Source organism: Patella vulgata, chromosome 8, assembly GCF_932274485.2.
Source record: "Patella vulgata chromosome 8, xgPatVulg1.2, whole genome shotgun sequence".
Taxonomy (NCBI): Eukaryota; Metazoa; Mollusca; class Gastropoda; family Patellidae; genus Patella; species Patella vulgata.
Genome location: NC_065886.2, coordinates 21720219 through 21736823, shown reverse-complemented (window position 1 = coordinate 21736823; position 16605 = coordinate 21720219). Strand labels below are relative to the sequence as shown.

At 35.6% G+C, this 16605-nt stretch overlaps 1 protein-coding gene across 3 annotated transcripts; it reads right to left on the bottom strand.

The window, feature by feature from the left end:
- Positions 1-3783: 3783 nt before the first annotated feature.
- On the bottom strand, positions 3784-16598 carry LOC126829446 (serine/threonine-protein phosphatase 6 regulatory ankyrin repeat subunit B). 3 transcript variants are annotated; one of them, XM_050559345.2, is made up of 6 exons: positions 16481-16598; positions 13095-13266; positions 12173-12282; positions 10367-10490; positions 10002-10201; positions 3784-7865 (listed from the first exon to the last, which is right to left on the bottom strand). In XM_050559345.2, exons 2-6 carry the CDS (start codon positions 13234-13236, stop codon positions 7659-7661), a joined length of 783 nt encoding a protein of 260 aa, XP_050415302.1. In that variant the 5' UTR covers positions 13237-13266; positions 16481-16598; the 3' UTR covers positions 3784-7658. The 3 variants fall into 3 exon arrangements, with proteins under 3 accessions (XP_050415302.1, XP_050415304.1, XP_050415303.1); XM_050559347.2 differs by having other exon boundaries at positions 10367-10487; XM_050559346.2 differs by having other exon boundaries at positions 16495-16598.
- Positions 16599-16605: the final 7 nt, after the last annotated feature.

The window sequence follows — 16605 nt, the reverse complement described above, 5'->3', positions numbered from 1 at the left end:
TAAAATAGGCAGAAATGAACCTGTGGTTAATGTCGGTCCTAATGATACCCCAGGGGCAGAGTGATCCCTGCTCCGTAAGAGCGGGGGTCCGGTGGGGGTTCTCGCCGAACAGGCGCAAGATTTCTTTAGTAAAACAGACTTTAAATCCGAAGGCGACAACGGGAAAGGCGTTTTGCAAGCACTTCTGGGATAAATCTAGGTATCATATTTTCCAAATTTATGCTGCTATTTTGACTATAAGACATACTACTGTACTACACAAGACACTCATGACAGGTCTGCTTAATATAATGCTAATACAATGTATTTCTATCCAAATAATAAATTGCATCTTATACATATCGAGGCATGAATACATGTATCAAAGACCATTTCACCTTAAGGTGACAGACATTTGCACGTCAGCATAATATATTTTACTAATCGTTGTGTATGTATGATTTTTCGCGTGCGCACTCTCAATTTTTTTAGGGGATTCCGCGTGAAAATTAGAGCTCTCAGGGGGGCCCGCTTATACGGGTGGACTTATTGTTTAATGGGGGCCTGGGAGGACACCGTCCTCCTAAACTCCCTGCCAGCACGCCCCTGCTTTAAATTGTGCTTTATAGAGTACATGTACATGTATATCTTGGTGTTTCTAGCTTCTGCACATATTTAACTTGCGGCAACATTAGCAATTCATCAAAAACGACGTAAATTCATGAACATTAACAACCAGTTTCGGGACCCCTGAAACTAACATACTCCTGTTCAGCCCGTTCTTAACAAGGGAGGAGAAAGATAGGATGTTAAAACGTGTTGCAAATTTCTGCATTCTTGTTTTCCTCAATTAAAGGAGCTAAATCGCTAACATTTGGGACCTAGAAATTGACAAAAGTGGGTCGCAACGCATATAATACTGTAATATGAATGTATATAAGTTGATTTACATTCAATGGTTTCCATTTTTACTCCAATTTCAAATCAGTTATGTTTGGCTAAATAAGCCAGCAGTCTCAAGCGAGTGCAAATTTCTAGCGTCTGGTTATTCCAGTCTACATACGCCGTTTGATTTGGTGCAATGTGTCTAGCCTCGTCCCTCGAGTCTCTTGATACATCTGGGGCTGAAGCGCATTATGGTACACGATTCGTGTACCAATGGTAAAATGTTTATTTTGTCTTAAATATTGGATATCAAAAGCCCATCTTTTTCCGGTAAGGTCACAACATGAATGTTGATTTAATTTGACAAATAAATCGTGTTTTCAATGTTTTGGATAATATTGAATTAGAGACTTAGCTCCTTTAATCATCAGTAGAAATACGCTATATAAAATGGTAAATCGTATATTATTTTACAGGTGCAAAATAGAAAATAAGATATGTTTCCGTTTTATCCAATACACAATTTATTGTCATTTCATGCAGAAAGATGTTTTTTAAAAATTTGCAACACGTTTTAACTGTTTAAAAACCGTTAAAACGTGTTGCAAATTTTTGTATTACATGGTAGGCCTTAAATTAGCATATAAATTAACACTTGGTATTTTAATGGGGTATATTACAGCAACAAGAACGTTTCCGTTTAATTGAAAATTTCAATAAACAATTTATTTTGAGTTTGCCTGAAAGTGCTACAGGTGGTAGATGATATTTAAATGTTGTTTAAATGCGTATTTTCATAAACTTATTATGCAGATATATGTTTATATGGAAGGTCCACTTGGATATAAAATACGATTTTGTGTGAAATAGGCGTCCTGAATACAATGCAACATAGGAGGCTTATGAAATTTCACAGTCTAGTAGTTTATTCATCCCTTGAATCTGTGAAATAAAGAACAATTTGCCACCAAAGCTGGTTTGAATACTGTTTGATGCAAAGTGAACATACCCTTTTCTGCGAGCACAGTTTGCGATATTTTAATATGTTTACGGTAATAACATATCTTAAAATGTTTCTATTATAAAGGTAAAAATTATTATCGTTTTAGCATCTTGAGCGTCCACAAGAATTTTCAAAGTGATCAAGGGTGTTCACTCTGGCAGTAATTATGGGAAATTGTTGAAAATCAATAGGATTCTCTAAGTTTCTTCGTCTCACGACCTTAAACACCGTGTATAAATTTAAAGTCAATCCGATATTAACTTTACCCCCTTAAGCGTCAACAAGCAATTTTCCACAAGCAATTGCGGACGCCGTACAGACGTACGTACGGGCCTTGGGCGACGGCAATATATGCGTATAATAAAAATCGGATAAAAATTGTGACCTGTAGAGTGTCCACAAATAGTGGCGAAGACATGTGGACGTATAATACAAATTGTGACCTCAAGCAGTTCAAAAGCTAAACACACGAGTTGTACATTCTGGGCCAAAAAATCGAAGATCTGTATAGTTTTGAGTTAGGAATTTTCCAATTAAAGGGCATTAGGTAAGATAAAAAAGCTGACAGTTCTCGCCATAATAGTTAAAATATAGATAAACAAACATGCACAAAACAAACGCCGTGACTCGGCGATCTTTTGCGACCACCGAGACCACAGCGCGATATCTGGCGTTTCCACCACGCTTATTGCGATCTTGACGCGCTCTGGGGCCATTTTCCGTCGACGTAGTAGCGCAGTAAAGGCGCCAACCCGGTCTGACGGGGTAAAGAACGAGACTTTATCAAGTTTGTAAATTTTTTGGAACAATTCCTCGCGATGTGTTTACGTTTGACGGCGACCTTGTGCATTTTCTAGTCGCGGTACGGTCGCAGCAGCGAATAAGGACGTCACCCGGTAAGGCCCGTCTGACGGGGGTATAATCGAATAAAAATTAAACTGGTGTGTATAGCTAATAACAGGGCGCGATTCACGTGGATATATTTTTCGAATGATTATAGCCTACGGAATATTTAATTGTTCAGTGAATGGAAAATGATTAAAACGTTGATGAACGTCTGTTCATGTACTAATTACTTACTAATTGTCAAAGGGTTAGCTTACAATTAGTTTATTGACTAATCTTTGACTACTTTTAATCTCGTCGACCGACATCAACGGGATTAAAATGTCCGTACGCAGTGGAACGGTAAATCACGTTTGTTCAACATTTTTTCGCGCTTATTTTACGACAAGAAACTTGATTCGCAGTTTCCCTTAAATTTGATAACTTTCTGCTAATCAAATTAATATTTGATTCGTAATTACGTCGTTTTTGTTGAGCAAACTGCGATGCGATACCGCTTATCATATTCCTTGGGAAAGCCTCTATCAGCAGTACTAATGTTGGTACGATAATAAAAAAGTTTCAATTATCCATTTTTATGTTAAATTATTCACCACAAAATGTATTCAAATCCACTAAATATTGCAGGCTAACGATGGCATTGGGAGTTGATTATCGTCTGGATAAGTTAATTAATTATTTGGATAACATTTAAGGCTTAAAGAAAAACCTGCAATAGGCAGATTTAGCTCTTGAATAATGCACGTCCAACCCCATGGGTTTTCTCCGGGTCCTCCTGTTTCCTCCCACTGCTAAAGACACCTATGCGCAAGCGAGGTATTGAATAAAATTGAACCATATGTTGGTCCCGAAATGAACTAGTTTGTGTCGAGTGGACGTTAAACCCCATTTCTCTCTCTCTGAAGGTAAACGACCATTGTACAAAAGTATGGTATGTTCTAGTATGGTTGTAAACATCATTAGTCACCAATTTTATCATTAAACACTGGCGAAATACCAAAATAAATAGCACCATTAGATTCCCTGTAAAAAAAGAAGCTTATTATGAAGTTATGGCGAACAAACTGGTAAACAAATAAAATCTTTTATTTCTAAAAGAAGCAAAAATAAATAACAAAGATACAAAATTAAACAAATATTATTAACAAACAATTTATATACAAGGGGAGTTTTTCCCCCAAAACATCTGAAAAATACAATACACAAAAATAACTGGACGGTTCAATAGCTCCTTCAGTTTCCCGAATTACCGGTAATTATTACATTATTTATATATTAGCTTAGTTTAGAATGATATATACATGTATAGTTGTTACATGGTGTTCCAGAAATATTTTCCCCAAACTAATTTTAGTTGACCCATTGTTTTCAAGGTATTATAATTGTGTTTGCTTGGTGTAATCAAAGGAAACATTCATGAGTAGTTTGATGTTGGAATACAGTATATTGCTAATTAACATGAAAATGTAGATAAATTGGAAAAAATACAATTAAATTTTTACAAGACAATTCTAAATTTACGACAAACCATTCCAAAATGCATGATATATGCAGAACTCGGAAAACTTCCAATACAAGTCCTTATTAAAATGCGGATGATACAATTCTGGAATAGACTCTTAAACGGTAAACCGAGTAAACTATCGTTTTCCTTATATAAACTTTTATATATCAACAGTTCCAAATATAATTTTGATTGCAAATGGATTTATTTCTTGAAAACTATTTTAAATGAAACCGGATTTTCCTATACGTGGAACTGTCAAATAGTAGATAATTGGACAACTAAAAGAATTGAAATATCACTGAAATATCACTAAAAGATCAATTCTTACAAAAATGTTTAGCAGATATACAACTTTCACCAAAATGTCTTTGTTACAAAATATTTAAAACCGAATTCAAATAAGAACCATATTTTAATAATTTAACAAACATTAACATACAAATTTTGTCTAAATTCAGACTTGGGAGTCACCGATTACCGACTGAGTCGGGGAGGTGGAATAAAACACCACGAAACGAAAGACTATGTCATGTCTGTGACTCAGCCGACATCGGAGACGAATTTTACTATATTTTAAATTGTAAATATTTTTCTTCTGAAAGAAAAAGATTATTGCTAGATTGGTGCCAAAATCGCCCAAATATATTCAAATTTCAAAGTCTTTTTAATTGTAAAAATACTGTTGTATTACAGAAGTTATGTCGACTCATTAAAATCATTACATCAAAAATTAATCCTCCATGAAAACCTTTTGTTATATACTTAATATACACCACTATTGTTGTTGTCAATATTATTTACTAATTATTGATATTACTTAATTGTTCGCACATGTCATTTAAGTTTGAATCTTTGTATATAAATATACATTATCTCAATAACTATGTATATATAGTTTTGGAGAATAAAGAAGTTGAAGTTGAAGTTGATTTTCACTACAACCATCCATTATTAAACCCCACTGAATATCACTCAACAATCAAACAATATAATAAATATTGATTTTTAAATCAATATTTATTATATTGTTTGATTGTTGAGTGATATTCAGTAACAGCATTATTAAAATGTATGGGAGATTTAATAAGTTGACAAAGACAGACATATATTAATAAAACAAAGGCTTTTGTTTAATTTATTTATCATGGAATTACACATTTTTTAAAAGATCTTTTTTTTTCAATTCCTCAGCCACATGTTGACAAAGACAGACATATTGATAAAACAAAGCCTTTTGTTTAATTTAATTTTCATGGAATTATGCATTTTATAAAAGATCTTTTTGTTCAATTCCTCAGCCACAACAGTTATTTGAAATGTTGCTAGAATATTTGAGAATGCGTATACAGGGGCAGTATAAAATTGGGTGCATTCGAAATTATCTAAACAAGTCGGTTCATTGAAACGGCCACAACGTTAATAACCAACTCTGTGACTGTTCCAACAGGTATTGTTTGGCATAATTTATAAAATTTACTTTTCTGCTTCTTAGGAATCCACTGTTTCTTGCACTTATTTTCATATGAACTGTTATAACTCTAACCCAATAACAATATGTATTAATAAGGTCAAAATATTGTGCAGGAGGTGAATTGGGCTACCTCAATATGAAACTGTCTATAAGACTATTATAGCGAATAGTAAGGCACTGTAACCACTATTGTTTTATAGTATTTATGTACCAATAAAGGTATGGACTTTTATCTGAATTAAATATGAGGCTTCTAACAACCACGAAAAATAAAATGATAAGACCTGGTTCTCAGATAATCCTGCGTTGCTTAAAAAGAATGCATGACACGATTTTCTTGCAAAAAAAAACCAAACCAAACCAAAACAAAACAAAATGGTCTCATTAATTACTGCATATAAATATTTTACCGATGTTACAGGAAGTGAATCCATAGGCTTTTTTTTATCAATGCTAATGACAATCATAAATGATACTGGATAATCATAGATTCCTATAAGCAACATGATGAAATAAATGTAGTGTCTCGAAATTTAATGTTGATGTGTACAGAGATCGTACCTTGAGCATGCATTTGTGGATGGAAACAGTGCGATATAAATATACAATAATATTATTTTAGTGATCCTTTGACTTTTGGTAAGGGTTGGCTGAGAACCAGGATATTTTTTTGTATGACCTTATTAAGCCTTTAATCAATGAAATAAAATGGTAGGATGTTTATTAAGTCTTAAACAATGAAACAAGCCAAAAGTGAGGCAGATGTCCCCCGCCGAAATCCCAAAATAAATAGATGACACATATTAATTAATCGCACATTTATTTTTTTCAAAAGTATCCAGCAATCAAACTATACACTAAGTTATATCTCTCTCTATCAGATAGAATCAAGATTATCTTGTCCTAAAGCATCGACCAATGAAATTGATTAGCTCTGCTTAGGTTCAGCTTGAATGTTAATCATTGAACATCTACATCAAGTTTAAACATTCTACCTCAGTTAAAAGCAGAGTTGTTATGTTCCAAAGTCTTGACCAATCAAATTGCTTATCGCTCCTTAGCCTAAGCAGAAAATTCCCACCATCGAACTTAGTCAAGGTAATGATATAATGAATCTATATTCAGAGTTTCATCAATTTCACTTCATATCGTGCCCCAAAGCAACAACCAATCAGATTGCTTATCTCTGCTTACCGTAAGCATACAATGTTTATCATCGAACTCCATCAAGGCATTCACCTAATGAACGCCTACACCAAGTTTGAATTAGAAGGAGAGTTATTGTGTTCCAAAGTCTTGACCAATCAAATTGTCTATCGCTCTGCTTACCCTTAGCAGAAAATGCTCATTATCAAACTTAGTCAAGGTATTGATGTAATAAAGCTATACACTAAGTGCCTTCATTTTCACTTAATTAGAACTAAAGTTATCGTGTCCCAAAGCATCAACCAATCAAATTGCTTATCTCTGCTTACCCCAAGCAGAAAATGGTCATCTTTGAACTCCATCAAGGCATTGACCCAAGGAACACCTACACCAAGTTTGAACATTCTATCTCAATTAGAAAGAGAGTTATTGTGTCCGAAAAAGTGTGAGGGACAGACAGACAGACCCATTTTAATAGTCCCTGCTTTCTTTGAAAGGGGGGGGGGGGACAATAACAAACTAGTATTTTTGAGTGCCAGCATGTGACCAGGGACAGAAAGGCAATTCAATCTGCATGGAATTTGAAACCTACAAATGACAGATATTTTAAAGAATTTTATCTGATATTCAAATGACTGTTACTTGCCAACTATTTAATTATGACAATTACATTATTTTCTTGGTAGTTTTGATCTCTAAACATACAGTAGTCTAATTACAGTCCTGATTACCAAAGGACTATATCTTTAATGTATTCCATTATTTTGTTTTTAAATAGAAGCACACAACATATCATTATAAAAAATTATCAAACTATCACTTTAATAAAATTTCTGTAACAATTCTATCATTTCTTCTTCGTCATTCTGTATTGCTTCTTCTAACACTGACTTCTGCTCATTAGTCACAACAGATTTATCTGCCCCTGATTTTAATAACAGTCTCAAGAGATTCTCATTTCTATTACTGTAAGCATACCACAGTGCTGTCCAACCATCTTTATCTTGTGCATTTATATCACAACCATTCTAATTAAAGTAAAAATAATTAACGTAAATTTTAAATAGAACTAAAACAATCTGGCAGATCTATGAAATAGCCCAAAAAATTTTTGTTTACAGACGGCTGAGTCGGACATTACACCATTACACCCTAAGGATGACTGAGTTCGAATTTCGTGAAAATCGGCCCAAAATTGACAGACAAAATGGCCGCCGTTCGTTCTCAAATAGCGTAAGAAAATGGTATATCAAGGTTGTGGACCCTATAGAGGTCACAATTTTTATCCGATTTTGTTGAAACTTGAAATGTAAGTTTATAACCCAAAGATCTCGGTTCCTTTCGATATTCGTGCATATCGGATCGTAACTTCCTGACTTATGACCCCTGATTGTACGAAAAATCAAGGTTGTGGACCCTGTAGAGGTCACAATTTTTATCCGATTTTGTTGAAACTTGAAATGTAAGTTTATAACCCAAAGATCTCAGTTCCTTTCGATATTTGCGCATATCGGACAGTAACTTCCTGAATTATGGCCCCTGATTGTACGAAAAATCACGTTTTTAGCTTGTGGACCCTATAGAAGTCATAATTTTTATCCGATTTAAAAAAACGTTCTATTATATCACCATTACACCCTAAGGATGACTGAGTTCGAATTTCGTGAAAATCGGCCCAAAATGACAGACAAAATGGCCGCCATTCGTTCTCAAATAACGTAAGAAAATGGTATATCAAGGTTGTGGACCCTATAGAGGTCACAATTTTTATCCGATTTTGTTGAAACTTGAAATGTAAGTTTATAACCCAAAGATCTCGGTTCCTTTCGATATTCGTGCATATCGGATCGTAACTTCCTGAATTATGGCCCCTGATTGTACGAAAAATCACGTTTTTAGCTTGTGGACCCTATAGAAGTCATAATTTTTACCCGATTTAAAAAAACGTATTATTATATCACCGTTACACCCTAGGGACGACTGAATTCGAATTTCGTGAAAATCGGCCCAAAATTGACAGACAAAATGGCCGCCGTTCGTTCTCAAATAGTGTAAGAAAATGGTATATCAAGGTTGTGGACCCTATAGAGGTCACAATTTTTATCCGATTTTGTTGAAACTTGAAATGTAAGTCTATAACCCAAAGATCTCGGTTCCTTCCGATATTCGCCCCAAAATTGACAGACAAAATGGCCGCCGTTCGTTCTCAAATAGCGTAAAAATATGGTATATCAAGGTTGTGGACCCTATAGAGGTCACAATTTTTATCCGATTTTGTTGAAACTTGAAATGTAAGTTTATAACACAAAGATCTCAGTTCCTTTCGATATATGCGCATATCGAATTGTAATTTCCTGAATTATGGCCCTTGATTGTAGGAAAAATCACTTTCTTGTTAGCTTGTTCTCTATCCATCTCTCAAAAATGTGGGCGTATCCTGCCTGGCAGCCGCTGGTTTTAAATCGGGTAAAAAGTATGACTTCTATAGGGTCCACAAGCTAAAAACGTGATTTTTCGTACAATCAGGGGTCATAATTCAGGAAGTTACCGTCCGATATGCATGAATATCGAAAGAAACCGAGATCTTTGGGTTATAAACTTACATTTCAAGTTTCAACAAAATCGGATAAAAATTGTGACCCCTAAAGGATCCACAACCTTGATATACCATATTCTTACACTATTTGGGAACAAATGGCGGCCATTTTGTCTGTCAATTTTGGGCCGATTTTCACGAAATTCGAACTCAGTCATCCTTAGAGTGTAACGGTGACATAATAGAACGGTTTTTTAAATCGGATAAAAATTATGACTTCTATAGGGTCCACAAGCTAAAAACGTGATTTTTCGTACAATCAGGGGCCATAATTCAGGAAGTTACTGTCCGATATGCGCAAATATCTTTGGGTTATAAACTTACATTTCAAGTTTCAACAAAATCGGATAAAATTGTGACCTCTATAGGGTCCACAAGCTAAAAACGTGACTTTTCGTACAAACAGGGGCCATAATCCATGAAGTTTCGACCCGATACATGCCAATATCGAAAGCAGCCGAGATCTTTTGGTGGACGGACGTCCGGACGGACAGGGGCGACGGCATAATACGTCCACATGAAAATGTGGGCGTATAAAATACAGATGTTTGCAGTCTTGTACATTTACCGTTATTAATACTTTCATTGCTTCTTTATTTTCATTGATACAGGCTACCATAAGGGGAGACAATCCTGATGACAAGCAAACAGCGTCTTTGTCTGCTCCTGCTGATATTAATGTATTAACAATGTCACTTGAAGCTTCTTTACAGGCTAGATGAAGTGGACTTTCACCTTCACTACTGCAGCAATTTACTTCAACATTGGCTGAAAAATAAAAATAAAAGAAATCAACGCAAACTGACATATATAATAATATAACCCAGTGTCATAATTGTGTTCTCTTAAAAAGTAAACATGGAGTATAAATGAGTACATTCTGTTTATAGGCTAAAGAAAAAACCCAGTCCAACTTAAAAATAATCATCATACCATTAATCAGAGTTTGTACCATTAGGGATGTCCCCTTTTTAACAGCATAAATTAAAGGTGGTTCTGATGTTGATAACAGTTGGCAACCATCTATACCTTTCAACAGAAGTTTCTCTACAACCTGCTTTACATAAATAGTAGTCATAGTTAACAGAATGTTATACCCAAGTTCTACCAACACTAATTTTTCTAACCAGTGTTTAAAATCTGTCAGGTGGATGACTAATTTAATTTTCACTTTTAAGGTGCTCCTATATGATTCCTAAAATGAGGAGTTTAATACACACCAAACACTTTTTGAAACTTTAATATTTCAATTAAAACACATTTCAATTGGTGCTTTCAATGACATTTTCAGGATATGGTTTAGAAGAAGATTCAAAATGATGAAAGCAGATAAAAGAATTACATTATATAAATTATTCAGTTGGGCCATTTGCTTTCTAGAGGTGTTAAAACACGGAAATTTCAAAAGAAGTCCCTTGTCAATTTGTTACTTTAATTTACATGTGTATTGTTTGGACAAGTGTCATTCAGCACTAACTGGTTAGCTTGGTTTTAATCGTGGAGTAACGTGGTGATTTTATCAGGTCTTATCATATATTGAGGTCAGTCGTAGCAATCATATAGATCTATCAAAACTTCTCATTATAAACCCCATAAGTGTACGATCAAAAATAACATAACACAATAATGGCATTGAGGCGACACTAGCAAACAGCTGTATTTACAATAATCAAATACAAACCATATCAAAAATAACATACATGTACATAATATACAAACAAATCTCCATTTAAACAATTCACATTAATTTCTCTAAAAAAAAATCAAGTGTTGATGTGTCAAATAGTGTCGCCTGAAGTGAATCACATAGTTTGTAATCTACGGAAGCCCATACACAACTATGGAAACACTCTTGCAACAATATGAAAATAATTTCCCTCTAAATCCTATGTCAAACAAGGGAAATGATATGTATTTGCATGTACCGGATCGTGGACTCAATAAGGATAATTCTATGTATAGCATTATGAATGTTATCCCAGCACTAACTGTTTATATACTCTTCAAAAAAAGTAGGGGATATTCAGAAACAATACAAAACTGGGAAATGCACTGCTGTTTTTATTAGAGGTAACCAGTGTATGTTAATAACAGGCAAATTGCATACACATGAACATAAACAGTTCATATCGGCGGCTTATCTGACGGCCCCATTTCACTCGCAAAGAGATACACTGTTAAAAGTGAAAATGGATGTTTTTGATTTTTGTCTTAATAATGAGTAATTGTTCCACCAATCCTCAGAGATTCAGCAATTCGTCGTGGCATGCTCCTAATCAACCGTCCAAACACGATTTGGGGCAATCTGACCCACTCCTCTTGCAGTGCCACGGCCAATCCTTGCAGTGTTGTCGGTCTCCCAATCAAATTAAACGTAAAACACTAAAGCAAAGATGCGCTAAACAGTAAATCTTATACAAGAACCGATAGGAAAGCATACATGGATAGGAGAAACCAGCAAGCGGCATTTTCATCAACCCTTCCTTGAAGTGTCAAATTTGACAATGAACCCCTCCCACGTGTATGGCGCTATTGTGTGTCGTGATAAGTTCTTCATCTGTGAACATATTCTCAAAGCATGTCAAGTGTCCATGACTATTTATCATATCACAACCTGCATAGGTATTTGCATATCAATATCCCCTACTTTTTTTGAAGAGTATAAATGTTATCCCTTGTGGTTTGATACTGACCATGACCGTGAGCACAACGTTATTTAAGAAAGGTATTCATACTGACCATTACTTGGTTTTTCTTTAAAGCCATTTCAAACGGTGATAAACTTTTATTATCGTGGAATTTAAAATCACATCCATTTTCAATCAATAAAACTGCAATTTCCTCAAAGCCTGAAAATTTTAACATATATGTACCAGCATAAGAATAAAAAAGACAGGTTGCCAGGCAAAAAACTTTATGCCCACTAATATGTCAATCAAGCTGAAATTAGATTGTCTGAATTTTTCTATGTTTGTGAAGTGACAGAAATAGTTCTATCAAGATTTATATTGGCTGTTTGATGCCTCATTTGCATTTTAGCTAAAATATCAAATTTCTCATGGCTTAATACACCTAAATATGTACTCCGATTGATTATTTTAACATTTAATTAAGAAAACAAAATCAAAATACCAATGCTATTTAAATAATCTCCAAGCTTCTATTCAATCAAAACTAAAATAGGCCCATCAGGTTTCTCTGCTACCAATAAAGATGGTGGCATCTTGTTACGCTCTAGCAGCATAGATCAATGAGATTTCAATTATCATAACTTTGTAAATACATGTACTGAACAGAACTGAACCATTTTTGGATTGATATTCATATTTAATTTTAAGAATAACCTTTCACTATAGTAGTTTACAAAGAATTGCTATAGCACTAAATGATTCATAGAGCCTTTTACACCTTTTAAAGTAGAAATATTGTATTTAATAAAGTTCTTAAAAACAAACCATGTCCAGTCTTGCAGACAGTTAAATATACTATACAAACTTAACTAAATCCTACACAAATCTCCAAAATGTTTGAAAACTCTAATTCTTAAATAAGTTGGCAATCAATTTAATGATTCTTTTCAATAAGTGACATAAGTTTTAAGTATGAAAAGTTCAGTTAACAGTTGCCACTAGAAGTACCCAAGGATTTTACGGTAACTTACCTAATTTTATAGCCAGTTGCAATGGTGTCCATCCATAAAACAAAACATTAATATCCACACCCTGAGATAAACTATATTCAACTTTTTTACTGTTATTTTCTCGTATAGCCATATGTAACTCTTCACCTTTAGAAGCCATCATGATTAATTAAGACATTCCAACCCCAGATTTCTATAAATAATAAACTTTTAAATTTTATAATCATCTTCACAAGTAATAAACAGAAAATATTATCTGAAAGCCCCTTTTCTAAAGCTTTGCAAACATCAGCATTTTGTACGTTTGTTGAAGTGACATGCAATTTTTAGGCAACCAGTGATCCTATCAAAATCACTGTGTGTATACATAAAAATGAAAGCAATTTGCATGTGAAAATTCAGTTATTACCTCCCCCCCCCCCCCCCCCTGTAACTGTAGACGGGTCTGTCACATACAAGAGGCTGGTATCGGTACATGTACACCTATGATATCAGAGCGATGAGAAATTGCCAGTTGTTTGTCGCTGAATGTCGTAAGTACATTTGCATCTGGCTCTGACTTGGTCAGTAACAGTTGGTGCAAATTTATATAATGACATGTAAGTTTACATTTGCACATAAGCAAATACGTTCATCCAGTGAAACACCTGGATGTGCAATGTAAAAAAAATACGCTCTCAAATAAGGAACCTCATCTCTCGACCCTGTGTGTCTTGAGATGGTACTATATATAGTTCCTTCTGGAAGAACCCAATGTGAATCACATCAGACTTCAATAAGCAAAACTGTCAAATTTATCTTCAAAACAATGCTTGATTAAGCTTATTGTTATTTAATACATTTCTGCCACATCCTACCACGATTAAGCATATAATCCTACCCAACACAGGTACAAAACATCTCTTTTAAATCCAATTGTTCGTTAAACCCCATTTCATTTCATTTCAAATCCAATTGTTAAAAGATAGCTATGCCCAACATTTTAAAATGGAACAGGTTTGGTGTCTTAACATCATGAAGGCGGCCTAAATGTTGTGTACAACAACCAATAAAAATATGTGACTTAAAATAAGAGAACCTTTATGGGTCGCGCATGCTGCATGTCTAATGCTCTAATGCAAAGTAATTATGAATGGATGTTCCAATTTTGCTAAAAACATGGCTTAAGGCCATTATGACCACAACCCATTAATAGTATAAAATTAACTTATTTTTATAATGTCACATACATTGTTACAAAAATTAAGTTTGCCAGGTGAAACTGAAGCCATACAATAAACAAACACATCCAGTATATAATCTCAACATTTTTAGCTACTGGTAAGCAATCCTGTCAATTTTTTCTTCAAAACAATTGATTATTGTTATTCATTACATTTCTGCCACACCCAACTACAATTAAGCATATGATCCTATCTGACAGAGGCACAAACCATCTCTTTTAAATCGAAGTGATAATCCTATGTAGCTGGCTGAATGAATAGGTAATAAAAATATGCAAGAAGTACGACCATTTACGAGTTGTTAATTATGAGATAAACGAATGTAATTGTTTCACTACTTTGGGCTGGGTATGTATAAAATTAATTTATTTGTAAGCATTAATAAAGAAATTAGGTTTGCCAGGTGATACTAAAGACATCCAATTGTAGCTAAAAACAAACACATCACAGATCTCAATGTTTTTAGCTACGTTCTCGTAGTCATCTCACGCTGGCTCAGGCTGGAGGTCGGGTGTTCGATTTCTGCATTGGCCGAGAAAGTTCATCCATATTTTCCGGCGTGGTTCTCCCTTTGATGCAGGACCAGGGGCGGATTGGGCGATCAGACAAAAAATGAAAAAAATAATTTTGTCCGATTCGTCTAAAATCCTTTTTTCTGCTGAACATTATGGGGGGTGGGGTGGGGGGGTGGGGTAGTATTGGACCGGCCATGGAGCGATGATGACCATGTTGTATGTGGCCGGTGGCTTTAACGGGCCGTTCGATTTCTGCATTGGCCAAGAAAGTTCATCCATATTTTCCGGCGTGGTTCTCCCTTTGATGCAGGACCAGGGGCGGATTGGGCGATCAGACAAAAAATGAAAAAAATAATTTTGTCCTATTCGTCTAAAATCCTTTTTTCTGCTGAACAATATGGGGGGGGGGGGGGTAGTATTGGACCGGCCATGGAGCGATGATGACCATGTTGTATGTGGCCGGTGGCTTTAACGGGCCGTCACAACATCACTAGAGTCTGGAATGGGCTGGTATAACAGACTTTCTGGGACGGGTGTGCTGGGTGTGTGCTGGGTGTGGGCTGGAATTCGGAATCCTGCAATGGGGATTCCGAATTGCATCCGAAAATTTCATCGGATTCACCCGACACTGTGAATATTTAGTGTGTCAAATGTTCAAGTTCGGAGTCAAGGTAAAATAATTTACCTGGAACAACAAATCCAAAATTCAAAAAGCAGCTTTCATGAATTTCACTTCCGTCACTCTGTACCAATGTGTCTCGTGGCCTTCCATCACAGAAGGAATCAACTAGCGCTCCCGGCATCAAAAGTGGGACATTTTTCAATGAAAATATTCCTACTTATTCAATATTCCTAACTGGTTAATCAAATGGTCAAAATTTTCTCAACTAGTCCCATTTTTTAACCAGTTAAATTCTCTTGACTCTTGACGATACAATGATAATACGTTAATTAATGATATGATAATTTCACAGGTTGATGGTTGTAAATATACCTGCAGGTCAGGGTTCTGGCCTAAATTAATTGATTTATGAGATATATTATTTGACAGAGGTTATAATCAGATATGCCACCAAATCGCATATTTGGGGTTCATTTTTCAAAATTTTCCCGTGGGGGGGGGGGAGGACTCCCGTCCGGGCTCCGCAGTCAGTTAAAGGAGCCGCTCTGACACAGGAGCCCGGGTCGGTTCCAGGCCCCAGCTCCCGTGTCGGTTCCAGGCCCCAATCCGCCCCTGTGCAGGACGGAGGGCCAGACAAGGACAGCAGTCTAGTCATTTGGATGGCATGGAAAACTGAGGCCCCGTGTTCACATTGGCTGCACTTATCACGTAAAAGATACCTTGTTCATTTGTTGAGAGTTGGAATTCAATTTAAGAGTAGGCTGTAGTTGTAGTGCCGCTGTCCGGGCAAATTTCCCTCCTAGCACACTGTATGGCGTATGCTCATCTTCATTAGCCCAGTTTGGAGCAAAACAGCGGGACATTAAACCCCATTTCATTTCGTCGCCATATCTCACTGCTCAGAATCGGTTACCGGTACGGAAAATAAATATGTGATCATGTCAACGGGGCTTTAGGCTAAAGTTTAGCCTCATCAAGATCAGACACGGAGGTTCGAGGGATCAGTCTAGGGCCTAGGCTACATTATAAATTTATTGAGTTACACACTACTATTTACTTGCCGTGACGTTCATAAGAGTTGACTCTTAGTTACGTAAATCAACTCTAGACTCTAGCTACCTGCTCTGATCAAGCGAACGGTGACTGTAATTTTAACATTGCTGTGAAACTCA